At 34.9% G+C, this 18,362-nt stretch overlaps 1 protein-coding gene across 3 annotated transcripts; it reads left to right on the forward strand.

Moving 5' to 3' along the window:
- The first annotated feature begins 7,420 nt into the window (after nt 1–7,420).
- On the forward strand, nt 7,421–17,820 carry LOC110702902 (nuclear intron maturase 2, mitochondrial-like). 3 transcript variants are annotated; one of them, XM_021880654.1, is made up of 4 exons: nt 7,422–10,111; nt 10,818–11,025; nt 17,157–17,246; nt 17,321–17,820. In XM_021880654.1, the coding sequence occupies exon 1, from the start codon at nt 7,852–7,854 to the stop codon at nt 10,048–10,050; it is 2,199 nt and encodes a 732-aa protein (XP_021736346.1). In that variant the 5' UTR covers nt 7,422–7,851; the 3' UTR covers nt 10,051–10,111; nt 10,818–11,025; nt 17,157–17,246; nt 17,321–17,820. The 3 variants fall into 3 exon arrangements, with proteins under 3 accessions (XP_021736348.1, XP_021736346.1, XP_021736345.1); XM_021880656.1 differs by having other exon boundaries at nt 7,421–10,121; nt 17,157–17,820; XM_021880653.1 differs by having other exon boundaries at nt 17,157–17,820.
- The last annotated feature ends 542 nt before the right edge of the window (nt 17,821–18,362 follow it).

Below are 18,362 nucleotides of genomic sequence, written 5' to 3' on the forward strand. Positions count from 1 at the left end.
GGAGGTTCGGTCAAACTTTTCAAAAGTTTGACCACACCTTGGTTCGACCGAACCTTCCCGGGGTTCGGCCACAGCTCCTCTTGCACTTCCTCTTCTTGCTTCCTCTCCTTCCCTTTTTCCCCTCTTGTTTTTGTCCATGCCTCCATACTTGGCCAAGGGGCCTCCCACCGTGCTTAGGACCGCCATGGAACCTACAAAAGATAGCAAAGATCACGAGAGCATGGGGATGATAAAATAATGGAAAAAGATTATCAAAACAAGCACAAATAAGCATACTTTTCATCAACAAATAAAGAAGCCAAAAGAGGAGAAATGAGGTAGAAAAACCTAAGAAAGAAAAGGAGGAAAAAGACCTAAACACTACCCCTAAGAGTGACATAAATGTCACTCATCACCTTGCATAATCACGCGGCGGTAATACGCCTAAGTCTATCTCTACGGTATAACTATACGTATTATACTAGTAATTTCGTAGAGGGAGATTTGGGGGTGTTACAAAGCAGTATCAGTTTTCAAGGTCCTAAAAATATTAAAATTAGGAATAATAAAAATTGTGAGTAGACTTAAGAGGACATATAGGATAGATAGAGTTTCGCATTTGTGTGTGAAAGTCAAAAGCTTTAATTTTATATAAAAACTATTTTCCTATTTATGGAAAGATGATTGAGAAAAGGATGCTTGGGTTCTCTACGGAGGTCTATAATGGGCATGCCTATCTGTCTAGGAAAGGGTCTCCTCGACGTTGTAGGTAACTTTCCTGGAGACGCGGGCTCGACCGTCTGATATCATGACTCAAGTACATTATTATTATTTTCGAAAACAAAAAGAATTGAAATTATTTTAAACTTGAGTTGTATGATTATGTGTGCATTAAAGTTGGTGTTAAAACACCTTAGTCTATGGTCATAAGGTCCGATTTTTCTGAGCTATTACCCATGGTTGGGTGATCTTGAGTTATACTTGGTTGATTGAGTTATGAATTGCTTATTGCAAATGGATTTTGAATTGAATCATTTATGTGATTTAGCATTGAATTGATTGTTTTGCATGTGTATGTGAAACAGATGGAAAGGATTGATATGAGAAAGAATTACTTTAACTTGCATTACTTGAAAGATGATGGAGTCATAGTTAGTGAGTTCATTTTTGGAATTGTTACTTTGGCCATAAACCTTTATGAGAAGTATAACTTGGAAGCTTTGACCTAACCACCTTGGATGGTTCTTTTGGCCTTAGCCCATCTACCTAAAGTTGACAAATATCAACCTCTCTTTAACAAGTATGGGGATGTGATAAAAAAGAATGGGTTGTGGAATGAAAAACACCATCATGAAGGGAAGTGGTTAGCAAGCATGTCTAGCCTTAAGAGATACTTGCACTATGTGGAACGTAAGTATGAGCCTAGGAGGAGAATTGTGAGATTTCCTAAACTCCCAGCGAATACTTCATTGAGAGAAGATGAGCAAATGTACTACTTAAATTCCCAACTATCTTTTTCATACCGCAAAGATCCACATGAGTTATTGTCATCCAGTGATGAGTCAATACCACCTCTAGGTAGGAGCAAGAATTACAATATTCCATGGCAATGTTAACTGAAAAACGTATAGAAAGAGGTTTGAGCCCCTAACCTCATGGAATAAATACCACACGTCTTGCCATCTTACCTAGCAATAATTTATGCTTTATTCATCCACATAAATGTATATAAATGTAGAATAAAAAAAAAAACACCCAAACTAAAAACAAAAGAGACTTATATTACTCTTTATATTCTTTTCAATATTTTAACATTATTTTCCAAATTATTAATACTAAAAAATTCAAACACTTTATTTAAAAAAACAAAAAAAAAAACTCAAAGTAACATGCCGAGGCAACGCCCGGGTCAACACACTAGTTTACCACTTAAAACCAAAGTTCAATTTGAATTTCAACTGAAAAAAGGAAATTTTGTAAATAACCACCCTTTTTTTTAATAAATTAAAAAAAAACCTCCAAAACGCAAAATCAGTAGGTATCACCACCCCTCTATTCCGGCTTGTTTTCCGACTAAGAGTCCACGTGTCACCATCCTATTGGTCAAAATTAACAAAAAAAAAATCCCAAATCATCCCACGGCAGCCACCTCCTCCTCCTTCTCCTGCCACCCCACCAGAACAGCCAACCCCACCCAAACAAACCACCAGCCGAACCACCCCCACCCCAACACAGCCACCTCCAGCCAATACCCTTGCCGGTGAAACCCACCAAGCCCCCCACAAATATATATACCTTCTTCTTCTTCTTCTTCTTCTTCTTCTTCTTCTTCTTCTTCTTCTTCTTCTTCTTCTTCTTCTTCTTCCCATTTTCACTCCAAAAAAAACAAAAAATAAAAATAAAAAATCGTTTAAAGTAATCAATTCAATCTAGTTTTATGGATTTATATGGCAAATTGATTTTCTTTCCAATTGGTTTGGCAGCAACTCTATTTGAGCCTCCTCCATTGAAGCGCATTCTAAGTTCTCCATTAAAGCGACTTTTGAGTTTTCTCTCACTCCATTAAAATAGTTTCTAAGGTAGGATGAGTCGCCGGCGGTGGTTAATTCTGGCTGGTGTTGCGAATTGTAGGACACCCAAAATTATAAAGTTTTGAGGATAAAGAGAGGGAGAACATTGGGGACGAAATTGGAGGGGCTTGGTGGCCGAGCGAGCAGGGATGGGGCTTGGTGGGGTTCGCCGGAAGGGGTATGGAGTGGAATATGAGCCGTTAGAATAAGCGCGATCAACGGTCCAGATGAGTTCCTAGTTCTTATTATAGACCTAGGTTCTCACATGATCTTGATTTTATATATATATATATATATATATATATATATATATATATATATATATGTATGTATATATATATAGGGTCGGGATCCAGTGAGAACCACCATCTATGTGAGAACCAATACCGGTCGTTAGATTATATGAAATTCAATAGCTAAGATTAAAATACAAAGCTGCCAAATACCTCCACTCCATTCTCACAGGTCCTCTTTTCTCTTTTCTTTCTCCTCCTCTCCACTCTCACGTTCTCTCTCCTCTCCACTCTCATCTCCTTTCTCTCTCCTCCTCTCCATTTTCTTCTCAGGCATCTCTCCTCTCCATTGTCTTTGAAGCTTTAGAAGCGGCTCGCCGCCGATATTCTCAAGTGTGGTTGTGGTAAGGTTTGGCTTGATCCTAATGAAGGCAATGAAATCTCCATGGCTAACTCTCGTACTAAATTCAATGCTCTTTTGTCAAATGAGCAAACTCTTGCTCATTTTGTCAAACTAATGCTCATTTGTGAGTGTGTTTGAATGTTTTAAATACGTTAGCCTACTAGCTCAAGGGTAGAGCATTGTGCAAATGCACAAAAGATGTGAGTTCGAATCCCATGTAGGTTCATTTATGTAATGCGGAGACACAAGTTTGTATGAGAGTTTAATTGTAACAAAGTTTATATAGTTATAAATCATTTCAAACCATTTTTTTGCTCATATAATTTAGTACGAATTGGATTTTTTTTTTATTAATTTTGTTTATAGAGATAACCTATGTAGGAATTGAACCTACATCCTCTATGCATTTGCATAGTGCTCTACCAATTGAGCTAATAGGTTCACATATGACATGTTGCCCTTTGCGATACTGGATCAGCTCCAGACTTTGGAGAGTATACAAAATATCCTCTGCTTTGATGGTTGTCATGTCACTAAGCTCATGCAGAACAATAAGCCACATATTCATCACAATCGAGCAGGAAATAGAAGTACAAAAGTTTTAGTCAAAAACACTAAAAAATAGACGCATGGATCCTAAGAAGTTTCAAGTCTACAAACCAATGAGATAGAAGAAGGTTTTCATTCTACAAACCTTGATAGATATGTTTCCCTTATGCTTCTTCAAGATATCCAGAAGAGCACGTGTCCAATATCCCCTGTAGCTCAACATCCCTAGATCAGAGAGTGGCCTTTCAGGTGTGCCCTCCTTACCTTCTTTCTTAGAAAGTTCATAAGCTGTTGCAACCATAGCTGATGTGAGCAACAAAGAGAGAAATGGCTATACATATATTAGCAAAATGCCGAGCCTAAATTCCCTATTGTGTAAGACCATAACAACCCTTACTTCATTGGATCCTTAGAATAAGAAGCAGTGAAGTAACATAGCAGAGCGCAAAAATTACTAGAAAATTGTTAAGGGTGGAGGCTTACAAAATGCAATAAGAAATTTTCCATAGCCTTTCCTCTGGTAAGGAGGAAGAGTAAGAATACAAGCCAAGTTATAGGATTCCTCTAAGTGTTTTTCCTGCATAGTTTACGAGCGAAGCCAACGATAAGTTGCAAGAATATGCCACCATCACTTTTACCACCACAATGCTATATAAAATTAGTGGACCCAAGCCATGATCATAAATAAATCAGATAAAAGGATAAACTCATGGACTCGAGCCAAAATCATACAAGGATAAATTCGTGAAAAAATTGATGATATTTTAATTAGCTAAGCGCATCATATACAACATCAATCATATCTTGTACACCAATATAGACATATTTTTAAAGTCATTAATGAGGTAAACTCGTAAGAGAAAGGAAAGAAAAATCAGCAAATAAATGCAACTTTTTATAGAATCTTTCTGATTAGAATCGCATCTCATTTTCCAATAAATTAAGTAATACACTAACTGGTCATATAGTCCAAAAGCTTCACAACCTAACCAGCAAAGGAAGAAACAATACAAACTTCTAAAAAAAACTGGAGGGTCTCAGAAGACGAAGCTTCCCAGCAGCTATTAATGCAATAGCAAAGCATACCTTTGAAACATATCCAACCAAAGATTCATTTGATTCAATGATAGAATCAATTGTTGCAAGCTCATTCAATAGCAAGTTCATACAAAAACTAAACATATGTATAAAAATATATATTTTCATTGATAAATTGTTGTAATATTACATTTTAATTGTTGTATATTCTTACTCATAATGAAGCCATATCAACGCCAACGAACTTCACAAAACCATTATAAGATCTCAAAATCATCAAGGTAAATATAACAACTTATAACTTGTTCATAATACGAACTAAATCATTCAACTTGATCAATTAAATAATTTCTTCCAAAATTAAAACCGAAATTTGCAGATATATCGTCATTTGTAAAGCTCATATGTGCAAATTCAAGTTTTTAGAATAAACGCTAATAAAATCAATCAACAAATATAAGTCACAAAAAATTACGATGTTTTCAGAATACTTTCTACAATTTGATCAATAATACATCAAACGATCACTATTTTCCAGAAAAATTCACATAAAAAAGCACTACATCAACTACCGTAAGAAGGGTTCTAATTTAGATAATCATCAGAAAAAGTAGCAAGAAAATCTGACAATCGATTGAAAATAACTAAAACAAAAAGACAACTAAAGAAAATTGAAATCAAAGAAGAGAGAAAGAACGTATGAGAGTTAGCCATGGAGATTTCATTGCCTTCATTAGGATCAAGCCAAACCTTACCACGACCACACTTGAGAATATCGGCGGCGAGCCGCTTCTGAAGCTTAAAAGACAATGGAGAGGAGAGATGTCTGAGAAGAAAATGGAGAGGAGGAGAGAGAAAGGAGATGAGAGTGTAGAGGAGAGAGAACGTGAGAGTGAAAGGAGGAGAGAGAAAGGAGAAAGGAGGAACCGTGAGAATGGAGTGGAGGTATTTGGAAGCTTTGTATTTTAATCTTAGCTGTTGAATTTAATATAATCTAACGGCCGGTATTGGTTCTCACATAGATGGTGGTTCTTACATAAAGGGTGGTTCTCACCGGATCCCGACCCTATATATATATATATGTGTGTGTGTGTGTATATATATATATATATATACATATACATATATATATATATATATATATATATATATATATATATATATACATATACACACACATACATACATACATACATATATATATATATATATATTTATCTAGGGAATTGCTAGAATGAGAACTGAGAAAGATAATAATATCCTAACACATACCATTGTCAAAATATGAGAAAGTTAAGAATAAAAAAAGGAGGAAATTTAAATTTTAAACCAAGATGATGTGTCAAGGAATTAGTGTTTTCTCATTTTCTCATTTCTCATTCTAGCAAATTCCTATATATATATGTGTGTGTGTCTGTGTATGTGTGTATATATATGTGTGTGTATATATATACATATATAATTTAATACTTCGTAATACATAACAATATATGACATTTACAATACCTAGCGGTGTATGTATCTTGTTGTTCATCATTCTTCTTTAATGCTTTTTTTTTTGAAAAATTGTGAAGAATAAAATGACTTTTCAGCGGTCTTTCAAAAATAAAACGACCTTTTGATTATTCCAAAATAAAATGACCTTTGACATACATTTGCTCAAAATAGGACGTAACATGTTATTGTGACACGTTTTGTAAAGTACTTGGTTGTTTTTTATTTTTACTTTTTTTTTAACAAAAATGATTTTAATTTTTTTTTTTTTTAGAAAAGCCAATCATCACCCCTTCACCAACCCATCGCCCACCCAGTCACCAACACCACCACCATCCTCATTCACCCACATCCAATTTCCAATCTCCAATCATTCTACACTTTTTTTTTTTTTAGAAAATCCAATAATTCTACTCTTCCTATTACTTTCAATGCTACTACATTTTCGTCCTCACACTGATCCTACAAAATTCGACTCTAATTTGTTCATAAAATTCAGTTTCGGTTGAATTTTATTGCGATTTTCGGTTGAATTTTATTGCGGAAGAATTTGAATAATGCCGACTCACGATCCTGCTGAGGGGTAGTTAGGGGGTTGCTAGTTGGTTTGGGGGTGGTATCGAGTGTTGCGGGTAGGTTTGAGGGTGGTTTCGGGGTTGTTTCAAGGAGTGAGTTGGTTAAGGGGTGGATTCCGAGGTTACGGGTGTGTTTACAGTGGTTTTAGGGTGGTTTCGGGGTTGTTTCAAGGGGAGTGGGATAGTTCAGGGGCTATAGGTGGGTTTCGGAAGGGAGGGAAAGTACTGTTGTGGTAAGGTGGTGGTAGGGAGGCCGTTCAGGTGGCTCACAAGGAGGACAGGGAAGGGGAGAGGAGGAGAGAGAGGGTGTTTTATTTTTTTTAATTCAAAATCATTTTTTTATAATAAGAAAAATGTAAAAAAAAATTAAAATTCCAACCAATTACAAAGAGACCTATTTCTAGTTTTAACCTTTTTAATAGGTTACCGATTTTTGTTCTATTTTGGACAGATTATGTCAAAGGTCATTTTATTTTAAAATAATTAAAAAATCGTTTTATTTTTGAAAAAACGCTCAAAAATCATTTTATTGTTCACAATTTTTCCTAAATTAAATAGGCAAAGTTAACATTATTAAAATATATATTTTTAATAAATTTGTTGGGACTAACATTAAAGTGGTTAGAGTGTTCAAAAGGTTAAAATATAAAAAAAGTGAGTCCCAAAATTATACTTAACTCACGATATCATTTCCCCGTCAACCGAGTAGCAGCACCGCCGTTTCCTTGTACTAGCATTTTAGGTTTCAATTTCAACAACAATTCAAATTCAAGGTCTCAACGAATACCACTAACCGGAGCAACCCAAGGAAACCCATCATTTCATCTATGGAACTTGAATGACCCATTTCATGTTTCCGCCATTAAAGCTGGCCATTGATGGTGGAGGAAGCTTTTTTTTAGAAAATTTCATGGGGTAGTTCTGTTTCACTCTCTTCATCTCATTAAGGTTTGTTTTTCATATTCATATTGTGTTACAGTTACATATTATAATTTTGTCAAGTTTTCGAAATGCGTCGAAATCTTGCAATTACAGGATATAGGGTTTTAGCTGGGTCAATTAATCAAACCTTAAAACCCTCAATTTTATGCAACAATTTCGTTGAGCACAATCATAGGTCAATTGGGTTTTCATTATTTAGGGCATTTTCTGGGTTTCATGATAATAGGAGAAAACCTGACCCAGATGACCCTTTAAGCTTAATGAAGGAAGATGGGGTTGCAGTTTGCTCACATATGTGGATTGAGAATTTTCGCGAACCCGAAAAGAGTGTTAGCAATTTGACTTCATATCTTAGGAAATTTGAGTTGTGGGTATTGGCATATCAGAAGGTGTATGCTGATGAAACTGGTTCTTATTTGCCTCGACATTCGATACAACGGTCGGCCTTGGAGGATTTGTTGGCTCTTAGGAATGCAGTTCTCGATGATAGGTTTAAATGGGGTGCTAGATTGAACTTTTATATCAAGTCACCTAGGGATAAGACTGAGTATGATTCTTTATCGAAAAGGAAGATTAAGACGATATTAACCACCACGCAGCCGGCTCCGTATCAAGATAGGATTGTTCAAGAGGTTTTGTTTATGACTTTGGAGCCCATTTATGAGTCTCGCTTTTCGCAGAAGTCATATGCATTTAGACCTGGTAGGACTGCTCATACTGTTTTGAGGGTTATTAGGAGGTCTTTTGCTGGGTATTTGTGGTATATAAAAGGAGATTTGAGTACCATTCTTGATGGCGTGAAGGTTGGATTAGTTATAAGTGCTTTAATGAGGGATGTGAGGGATAAGAAGGTGGTTGATTTGATACGATCAGCTCTTGTGATGCCAGTGATTGCGACAAAGATTGATGATGGTGATAAAAAGAAGAAGAAACGAAAGTATCAGAAGAAGAAGGTTTTGGCAGATGATGAACCAAAACCTGATCCATATTGGTTGGATTCCTTTTTTGGGTTTGCTCCAGAGGAAGCAGAGAAGGTTCCTTCTTGGGGTCATTGTGGAATTTTGAGCCCACTGTTGGCGAACATAATCTTAGATGAATTGGATCATTGGATGGAGGGTAAGATTAAGGAGTTTTATCATCCTTCAAAAAGTGATGTCATTTGGAATACGCCAGAAGGCGAAGCAGAGCAGGGAAATACTTCATGGCCTGAGTTTGTCCCCACTAGTGGACCAGATAAAACACGAAAAATGGACTTTATCAGGTATGGAGGTCACATTTTGATCGGAATTCGAGGACCCAGAGCTGATGCAGCAATATTAAGAAAGCAGTTGATTGAGTTCTGTGATCAGAAATATCTCCTGAAGCTCGACAATGACAGCCTACCTATTGAGCACATAACCAAGGGAATTATGTTTCTTGATCATGTATTATGCCGAAGAGTTGTTTATCCCACACTGCGCTACACAGCTACTGGTGGAAAAATTATCAGTGAGAAGGGTGTTGGAACCCTTTTGTCTGTGACAGCTAGTCTGAAGCAATGTATTAAGCAATTCAGGAAGTTGAACCTTCTGAAAGGGGATCGAGAACCTGACCCACAGCCTTGTTTCAGAATGTTTCATGCTACTCAAGCTCACACTAATGCTCAGATGAACAAGCTGCTCTGCACTATGGTTGAGTGGTACAGATATGCTGATAATAGGAAGAAAATTGTTAATTTTTGCTCTTATATTATCAGAGGATCACTTGCAAAGCTGTATGCTGCGAAATATAAGCTTCGTTCACGTGCAAAAGTGTACAAGATTAGTGATAGAACCCTTAGTCGTCCTTTAAAAGAGAAAAAGGGGCTTTCACCTGAGTATCAGAACATGCTAAGGATGGGTCTCGCAGAGTCTATTGAAGGGCTGAAGTATACAAGGATGTCTCTTGTGCCTGAGACAGATTACACCCCTTTTCCTAATAGCTGGAGGCCTGAACATGAAAAGGCATTGTTAGAGTTCCTGAGCCTTGATGATCCTAAGACCTTGGAGGATCAGAGGAACTGTATCAAAGAGCAAGGCCTAATTTCACCACAAGATAATATTTCTATGCTCGTTTGGAACTATAAAAGAAATGCTGTTGTATCGGATCAACTTTCCTTATTAAATGGTGGTAGCAAGAATATTGAAAGTTATGATCAGTCTCAGTTGGAGTCAAGTAATGATGACCATGTTGAAAAAAGTGAAGATGAGGAAGAAAATGTAGAGAGAATTGACATGGCACACATGTGAGGCACCTTCGTGTATGAGCCTTTTGAACTTTGTGCGTAAAGGAAGAAGTCATGCTTGAAAGGTATGCACATGTGAGTTTTGCTCCTGGGGGTAATCTAAACACCCATTCAATATTGCTCCTGTGACATCTTGTAAAATTCCATGCCTTATAAAGGCTGTTTTGAATTATGATTTCTACAATAGTTAAGGTTTTCTCAACTAGGCTGACAAGCTTATCATTTATATAATTATATCTGCTTGCATTTTGAAGTAGTCGTCTATGAATCTTGTATGAAATTGCAGTCCTTTTGATCTTGTATGACAAAACTTCCCTGCCTCCTCCTTTCCTTAACCTAAGGAATTAAATACTAAAAGTTGCTAAAAGAAACAAGAAAGCTATATTTATATTTTCTTGCATTTCAGACTTTCAGTTTCATTGTCCACCCCGTATAAGTTCACAGAGTCTGTCGTGGTTAATGGACATGCTTTGAAGGAGATGCCTACGTAAGTGAATAATATCTGTTTTGTATACTGGACGTCTCCTTTCATGTCTCATATAAAATCAGTTGAGGACAATGTAATGATTTAAGACTTTGCTTCTACTAATTTAGATGGATGTTTTTAGAATTTTAAAGTTGTGTTGGCTTCTATGTTTGGTATCTGTATATGAGGAGAATCTAGTACCTTATATCATTCCATCTATTAATTCAGATGGATAAAATGTTGAATATTGGCAATCTTTTTGGTGCTTGTGTTTAATCACTGTGATTGCATTTGATCTACAACAGAAGATTGAGGAACAGTAAGGAATAACTTCATGTGTTGCTCGAAAATATCAAGCTCATGTATATGGAAAGGAGTCAGCAGAAGAGTTATGCATGTCAAAATGAACTTCTTTTTTGAAAGTTGGGAGACTTGGAGGTCACCTTCTAATGGTCAAATCAGTGGAAGATGCTTTTATGGAGACCAAAATTTGTCAGCTTGTGCAAGGTCTAGGTAAGCATCTTCTTGATTAATGTCAATTTTATACAGTATGAAGTTTGAGCAATGCTCTAATTGCTAAGTTGCTGTTTACTGAGTTGTGAATTTATTTTAATAGATTGGTTCTGTCTTTCTTATATTGCTCACTTGCGATATTGTTAAGGACTTAAGGTAAGTTGTTTGTGTTCTAATATATACCAGTTACCAAAGTTCTCTTAAGAAATCTAGGATTAATTGCAAGAAGCTAACCAGAGGGAGAGGTACAATCAGAAGCATATCATAACACAGTTTTGGGAATCTTTTAATTTTTGTGAAAGAATATAGAGATTTAATTGGAGGAGAAAGTGAGAAGAAAATTAGAAATAAATAGAGGAGAGTAGACTGAGAGAGTCATAAAGAATATTATTGAGACTTTGTTCTAGTTTGGTTTTAGGAGTAAGCCTCTTGAAATCCTATAGATTGAAATAGATTCCCTGCTCAATCATAATTTTTACCTTATATTATTTCTTAAATTCTTAATTAAGGCAATCTCTGAACTATTTTGCTGAATAAGCTTTGCTTAACTTATTTTTGCTGGCTTTTACGACTTATTTTTTTTTGCTAAAAAAAATTATTTGTTGTAAGTTGTAACTTGTACAAATAAACTGTGGAGATACATCCCAATATGTTCTTAATTATCTAGTAAACTAGGAATTCCAAAATTTACACCACACCGCTGGCCAACTGACCGGATTTTTTTTTTTTAGAAAAAAAAAAGCTCCTCGCGATAGTTTGGTAAAAAAACTTACTCCGGTGACAATTTGGTAAAAAAAGCTAAACATATGCGATAATTTGGTAAAAACAATAAATTCCGGCAACATTTAGCCCCAAAAATCTAATTATTTTGGGCAAACTCTTCATAAATCCTAATTTAATTTGTTTTTGTGTTATAAAATTTATTTTTTCCATTTAAAATTTTGAATTAATATGTCATCCCCTTTTTATTTTGCTAAATCCCGATACCAAATTTATTTCCAACCTCTTTTTTAACAAAATTCGTTAATAAAGGGGTACATAACTTAAGTGAAAATTGATACTTAAACATTTTTTTTTCTTCAAATTGTTATTTCCATAAAAAGAATGGTAAAAAAAACACGAAAAACGAACTAAATTAAGCATTTGCGAATAATTTGTCAGAATTTTTTGTATTTTTTGGGTTAATTGTCGCCTTAGATTATTAAATTATTTTATTTACCAAATTGTCGCTTAAAGTTAGTTTTTTTCACCAAATTATAGTCGGAGTTATTTTTTTTACCAAATTGTCGCTAGGGGTCTTTTTATTTACCAATCTGGTCAATTGGCCCCTTACTGTTGCAATGATCCTTGGATTGCTATTCTTCAGAACAAACTCTCTTGACGTTGACCCCATTGTAGCTCCTAGCGCCTCAAATACATATTAGGACGTATCATAAAACGCTCTCTTTTTTTTTTTTTGGTCTCACAAACATAAAACTTGGTTATAGTTACTCGTATCATAGCTCTGAATCTAGAGTCTAGACCCTCATAGCTAGTTCTTTTGGGTTATCTTGGTTCTAGAAAATAGCCTTTTTGTATCAATATTATATGGTGAATCTTTTAGCAATTCTTAGCTGTTGGTTTGACTTGTTTTGGAAGTAAGGCTTTGGTGAATTAGTATCTCAGTTTAGCTATTTGATCTTTGGCTGGTTTAGCAAAAAAAATGTTAGTATTTGTTGTGAGTGGGAGTTGCTTATGAAGTTTGTGCTTTATGCTCATTCCTAGTTTTATCCTTTAAGGTCCTTCCACACATCCATCATAACATGCTGCGTTGTTCTGTATACATAACAATATCTCAGTTCATATAAGTATATAACATTGATGGTCTAAATGTCTATAGCTTCCTATAGTATTTTCCACTTAAATTTTTAAGGTATAATACAGTCACACAATCATGTGAAGCACATCTTGGTCAATATCTTAGTTCCTTGATAAAGCATTCTAAGGTACTTAAAACACTTATTCTTGGGTGAATCCTTTCCATCTATTGTTATTACATCCTCTCTCAACTTTGTCTACCTCTTAGTTCTAAGATGGCATCCCATGTAATCAATTTTTCTCTGACTAAGGCCTTGTTTCTACACCCTTATTTTTTTTTTTTTTTTTTTTTGGTTGAACTGAAATTATTTCTCCTAAAATTATATTTCCTCCGTTCTTTTTTACTTGACCCGCTTTAACTTTTACACTATTCATCGCTCCTCCTTTGACCATCTTTTGTGAATTATAGTTGAGAAAAAACCTATTCATGTGGGATCTTGTTAGAATCGTCTCAATAAGTAGTATCATTATATATACCTTTTATAATTTTTACTTATGAAGAATTAACGTTATTGTTGGTTAAAGTTTTGCATTGACAAATGTGATAAATGAAACAGGTCAAGTAAAAAAGAATGGAGAAAGTATTATTTTTACAATACTTAAATAATTTTTAACAATTAATACTTATTTTTATTGATCTCTATTATATTTGCTCTTTAAAGTTGTTTATTTTCAATGAACTAAACTTATTTATTTAACTGACTTGTTTTTTTTTTTAAATTTTTTTTTAATTTTTCATTTTGTTAAAAAAACCTGACTTAAACCAAAAAAGAAAAGGAATTAACTTCTCCCTCTACATAGCTAATATTCTAAATCTAATAGTGTAACACCCCTTTGGAAGTACTGCTTATTAACAGGAACTAACCAACAACTTTAAAAAGTCAATAGACAATTCCTAATTCAATTGATGGCTGAATATTGGACAACGGTTTTGCCTGCAATGTGAATTTCAAAGCATGCACATGTTAATCACATATGAATTTGATACCTTTTTCTAGTCCAAACTAAATACAACATTTTTTCTGTGGTTTCTAATGCCGTAATTTGACCAATATTATCATTGAAATTCTATGTGGTAACTCTATATGTTGTTAATTTATGGTGGAAAATTTTTTCTTTTGCTTTTTAATCGCGAGCCTTAGTTTGCAAAACTATTGAAAGAACCTTAAATATTGGTAAGAAAATAGGTATATACTCCGTCCTTTATTTATGTGCTCATTTCTCAAATTTCACGGGAATTAAGGAACTAATGATGAAGTACAAAAAGTAGAATTGGTGCATATGTGAGTGTACTTTATTGCTTTAATTAAAAAAAATTCAGAAATTGAAGACGTTTTGATGGCATGTCATTAACTTTTTGATTAGAAGTACAAAAAGTAGAATTGGTGTATGTGTTGTTGCATTTTTCAAAAAAAGAAAGGATATAGGAGGAAATAGAAATGAGAAGTGAGGGCATTTTTGTCCTAAAGTAAAACCCAAAAATAGAATGAAAAAGAAACAGGGACAATTTTTTTGGGACTCATTTTAAGGAACACATGCACATCATTAAGGGAAGGAGGGAGTAATTGTTTTAAATTTTTTTTTTTTTTAACCTTTTTTTCCTCAGCTAGTGCTTTGACCACTACTATCCCTTCACCATCTGTACTACACAGATAAAACTTTCACCATCCTACTACACAAATAATCTCTCCTCATGTCTTATTTCTGACCATTTTAACCTCAAAATGATATTGCACCTCTTTCTTCTGAACTTTTTTTTATTTATATATATATATATATATATATATATATTTTAAATCTTTATTGATTTCCTCAAAGCATTTGCAAAATAGGATCACGTAAATTTATTAAACAATAACTAGCAAATAAAAAATTTCCATCACATAGAATTTTACAAGATAAGAGGTCACCATGTAGGCATGTAGAATGTTTTAGAATTTCTTCCATTATTTATTTTTTAAGGTAAGGAGAATTCCCTTGCAAGCATGGAGGAAATTAGGGAACCCACTTACTTGTGGTGAGAATCGACCCCCTTTCACAGGGGTGGAAGGAGAGCCTCATCTTCTATTATGTATGACTAATAACAAGTCAAAAGTTGATGTTATTAATGGCTTGAACTGTTTAAATTTTTTAGATTTTATATATGTTTGGTGTCCTAATTCCCGAATGTATCATACAGACCAAATTTTATCCTTCATTAACAAATAGAGCTAGTTGTAAACTACTTTAAAAATCATTCGTTGAACCCAACAAGTCAAATTAAGTTTATACTTCCTCCGTTCCACTAATATTGCAATATAAAGGTATTGCATGGTTTTTAAGATGAGGAGAGAGATAGAGAGACATAGAAGTAGAACCCATGCGATGAGGAGAGAGATAAAGAGAAAGCATGTACAAATAAAGAAATGTTGCAATAGTTGTGAAATTTCCTAAAATGGTAATTGTTGTAATATTAAGGGAACGGAGGAAGTATATGTTGTCCTTTGCTCATGAGTTTGCTCACAATTCACAAATTCCAAATCAGTTTTTGTGTGCTATGAACTTCTAGATGTAGTATACGTTTATAGAGTTATTACCTAGTTAGATATGTTGTTCACAACTTCACATATTGGTGAACTACTAGATGATGTGAATGTCTTTTTTATTTTTTTTCCTTATTTAATAATTTTGCAAATAAATTTCTTTTTTCTGTGGATCACAAATTGACAAATATGCCTAGAGTTGGTGCCTTGTTGATGGATATCACCCCAAATTCTCTCCTAAAAGAACCGAAAACCCTTTGCTATATTGATGGTGAAAGTTCTGGTCTTTTAGAGCATGTTTGGGGAAGTTTTCCTTCATTCAAGGCAATTCTTAAATTGTTAAAAGCATTAGTTTTACCCCCTCTGCCACATTTTATTGTTTATGTTTTGACTTAGTCAACTATTAAGATAAAATTCACTGTTGTATATACTTCCTCTGTTTTCTTTTATGTCCAACATATATCTTTCACACATACCCTACTCCAACGCCACTAACATCACCGCCACCTACCTATCATTCTTGACAGTTTCACGTCAAAAAGCTGCTCAAATCAAGAGGAGAAAGAAAGTATCAAGAATAACACCACACCACACACAGCCTACCACCACAACCAAACCCACTTCATTTGGTCGAATCTCACCACCAGCAACTTTGTTTTTTTTCCCTCAAAATTTGAGACCATGGTGGTTGAATTTAACCACAGAATTTCTAGATCTAAAACCCGCGGCAATCTAACCACCATGGATTCTGTAAATTTCGTTTGTGGATGTGGTGAGTGTTAGTGTCGTGGGTTGGTGTGGGTGGTTTTTTTGTTGAAAGTAGGGTAAATGAGTGGTGTTTCCCGAAAAGGTGGTGAGGGTGGATGGTGTTTTTGGGGAAGGTGGCGAGGGTGGATGGTGTTTTCAGGGAAGGTGATGAGGGTGGGTGGTGGTTTCAGTGAAGATGGTGAGGGTGCGTGGTGGTTTTGAGGGAAGTAGTGAGTATGGTGGCAGTGGCGCTAGAGTGGTGGTGGTGATAGGTGGTACTGGCAGTGAGCTTGGTTGGTGATGGCTGTGGTTGAAGCAGGGAGTGGTTAAGGAGATAGTGTGGTTGAAGTTAAAATGGGCTGTGGGGTTTTGTGTTTCATATATTGTTTAATTAAAGGTAGTATGTTAATTTTTGTAAGAAGTATTGCAGCTGTTGTGACATTTCCTTTTTAGAAAAGTGTTGCACATTAAAGAAAACAAAGGAAGTATATCAAAACTATATCATGTGGGATCTTGTTAGATTCGGCTTGAAATATATTTTCTAAATATCAAACTTTCAGAATTTTTACTCATATCATATTGAATGTATACACGGTCAAAGATAAGCGTTGGAGACCGTGGAATTCAAAGCATAAAGAATAAAAAGTGACCGGAGTAGTAGGTTTGAATAAAATTAAGGCTGGTTGATTATGGAGCCTTTCATTAGTCTTGTGGATGATTCATGTAGTATTATGGATAATATAGTGTAATATTTTTTCTTTTGGAGCAAACAATGGCTTTACAGCTAATCAACAAATACAGTGAAGAAAGTGGATGACATGGGTGACTGTTAATTTTTACCTTAGGCATTGAGTGATTCACCGGATGCTAGTAGCGTTCATTTTTGCAATTTCATTGGTTGATTAGACTGTGTCCTATTCCATGGCCATTCACAGCATAGTTTCTTCAATGTGTAGATTTCTAAGCTCCAATTGCTATCTTACTGCTTAAAATTTCTTTGTTTAGGGCCTACGTGGTTAGTTGTATTTGTGCCACCCTCTACACACAACTTACAAGTGAGAGGATTTGAAGAGCAGGGTACATCAATTTTGAGTTGTAAGTACATTATTGGCAATGCGTTGTTTTCATTTATTCCAGATCGCAGGTTAATAATCATTTATCATCTGCAGGCTCTTCATTTCTGAATTATAGGAACAACATGACTTGTAATTGACATGATGAAAAATTATGTACCTCAAGCTTTCGAATAAAGAATCCTGTTCGATTGCGAAGTACCAGTAATAATGAATTTAGAGGTAAAAATAGTGAACATATCTTTCTCATTTCGCATCAGATCCTTCCAATGTATATGTGAAGTGTGTAGATGCAAAATAGGCGGCTATACTATTCATTTTGGGGTATTTTTCAGGCTGCTAGATTTTGGTCTTCAGGGTCGCTCTAAACTTATTAAGATGTAATTCACCTATGTTTTGGGTATGAAATAAGGAGTAACTTCAGGCTTGTACAGACTTTTGGTCAAACAGTGTAGACTACTTCGTACTTATTGCGGCGTAGCTTAACTTAAGAGATTAAACCCTAAGTTTTTGCTGATGTATTGAAGCTTTCGTGTCATTTTTTATCTTGTGCCAAACTTTTACTTAAATTAATGCCTAAACTAGATTTCCTTTTACCTCTGGTGTCATTTTACTCTTGCGCCGACTTTTGTTCTCCATATATAATTCTTACTAGTTTTGAGACTAAGAAGGGTATTTCCTCGGAAGTATATTGACTTAGTTATGTAGATTAAGACATCAAAACAAATGTCTTGAGGGGTAGTACCAAAGGATTTCCCTTTTCCGATTGGATTACACAAGTTCTGGCACTGAGTTCTTTCCTCTTTGCAATAATATTGGATGAATTAATAAGAGCTATCTAAGTTGAGACACTGTAATGTATGTTGTTTGCAGATGAATGATATTGTATTGGTGGTTTGGGAGACTAGAGTTGGGGTTAATGTCAGATTATAGCAATGTAGTTTTAGCTCTACGACGAAGTCAAGTGGGGATATAGTAACTTTGGATGGTAAGGAAGCACCCAAAATGATTGTTTGAGTGTTTTAAATACCTTGGTTTGATTTTGCAATAAAGTGAAGAAATCAACCAAGTTGTGACTGACATGATTTAAGTACGGTTGGATCAAATGGAGAGCAGCAAATGGGATATTGTGTAACAT

This window comes from Chenopodium quinoa, unplaced genomic scaffold (assembly GCF_001683475.1).
Source record: "Chenopodium quinoa cultivar QQ74 unplaced genomic scaffold, ASM168347v1, whole genome shotgun sequence".
Taxonomy (NCBI): domain Eukaryota; kingdom Viridiplantae; phylum Streptophyta; class Magnoliopsida; order Caryophyllales; family Amaranthaceae; genus Chenopodium; species Chenopodium quinoa.

Excerpts from the sequence above, each read along its gene's own strand:
- LOC110702902 (XM_021880656.1), top strand. The coding sequence starts at position 7,852 with ATGCGTCGAAATCTTGCAATTACAGGATATAGGGTTTTAGCTGGGTCA.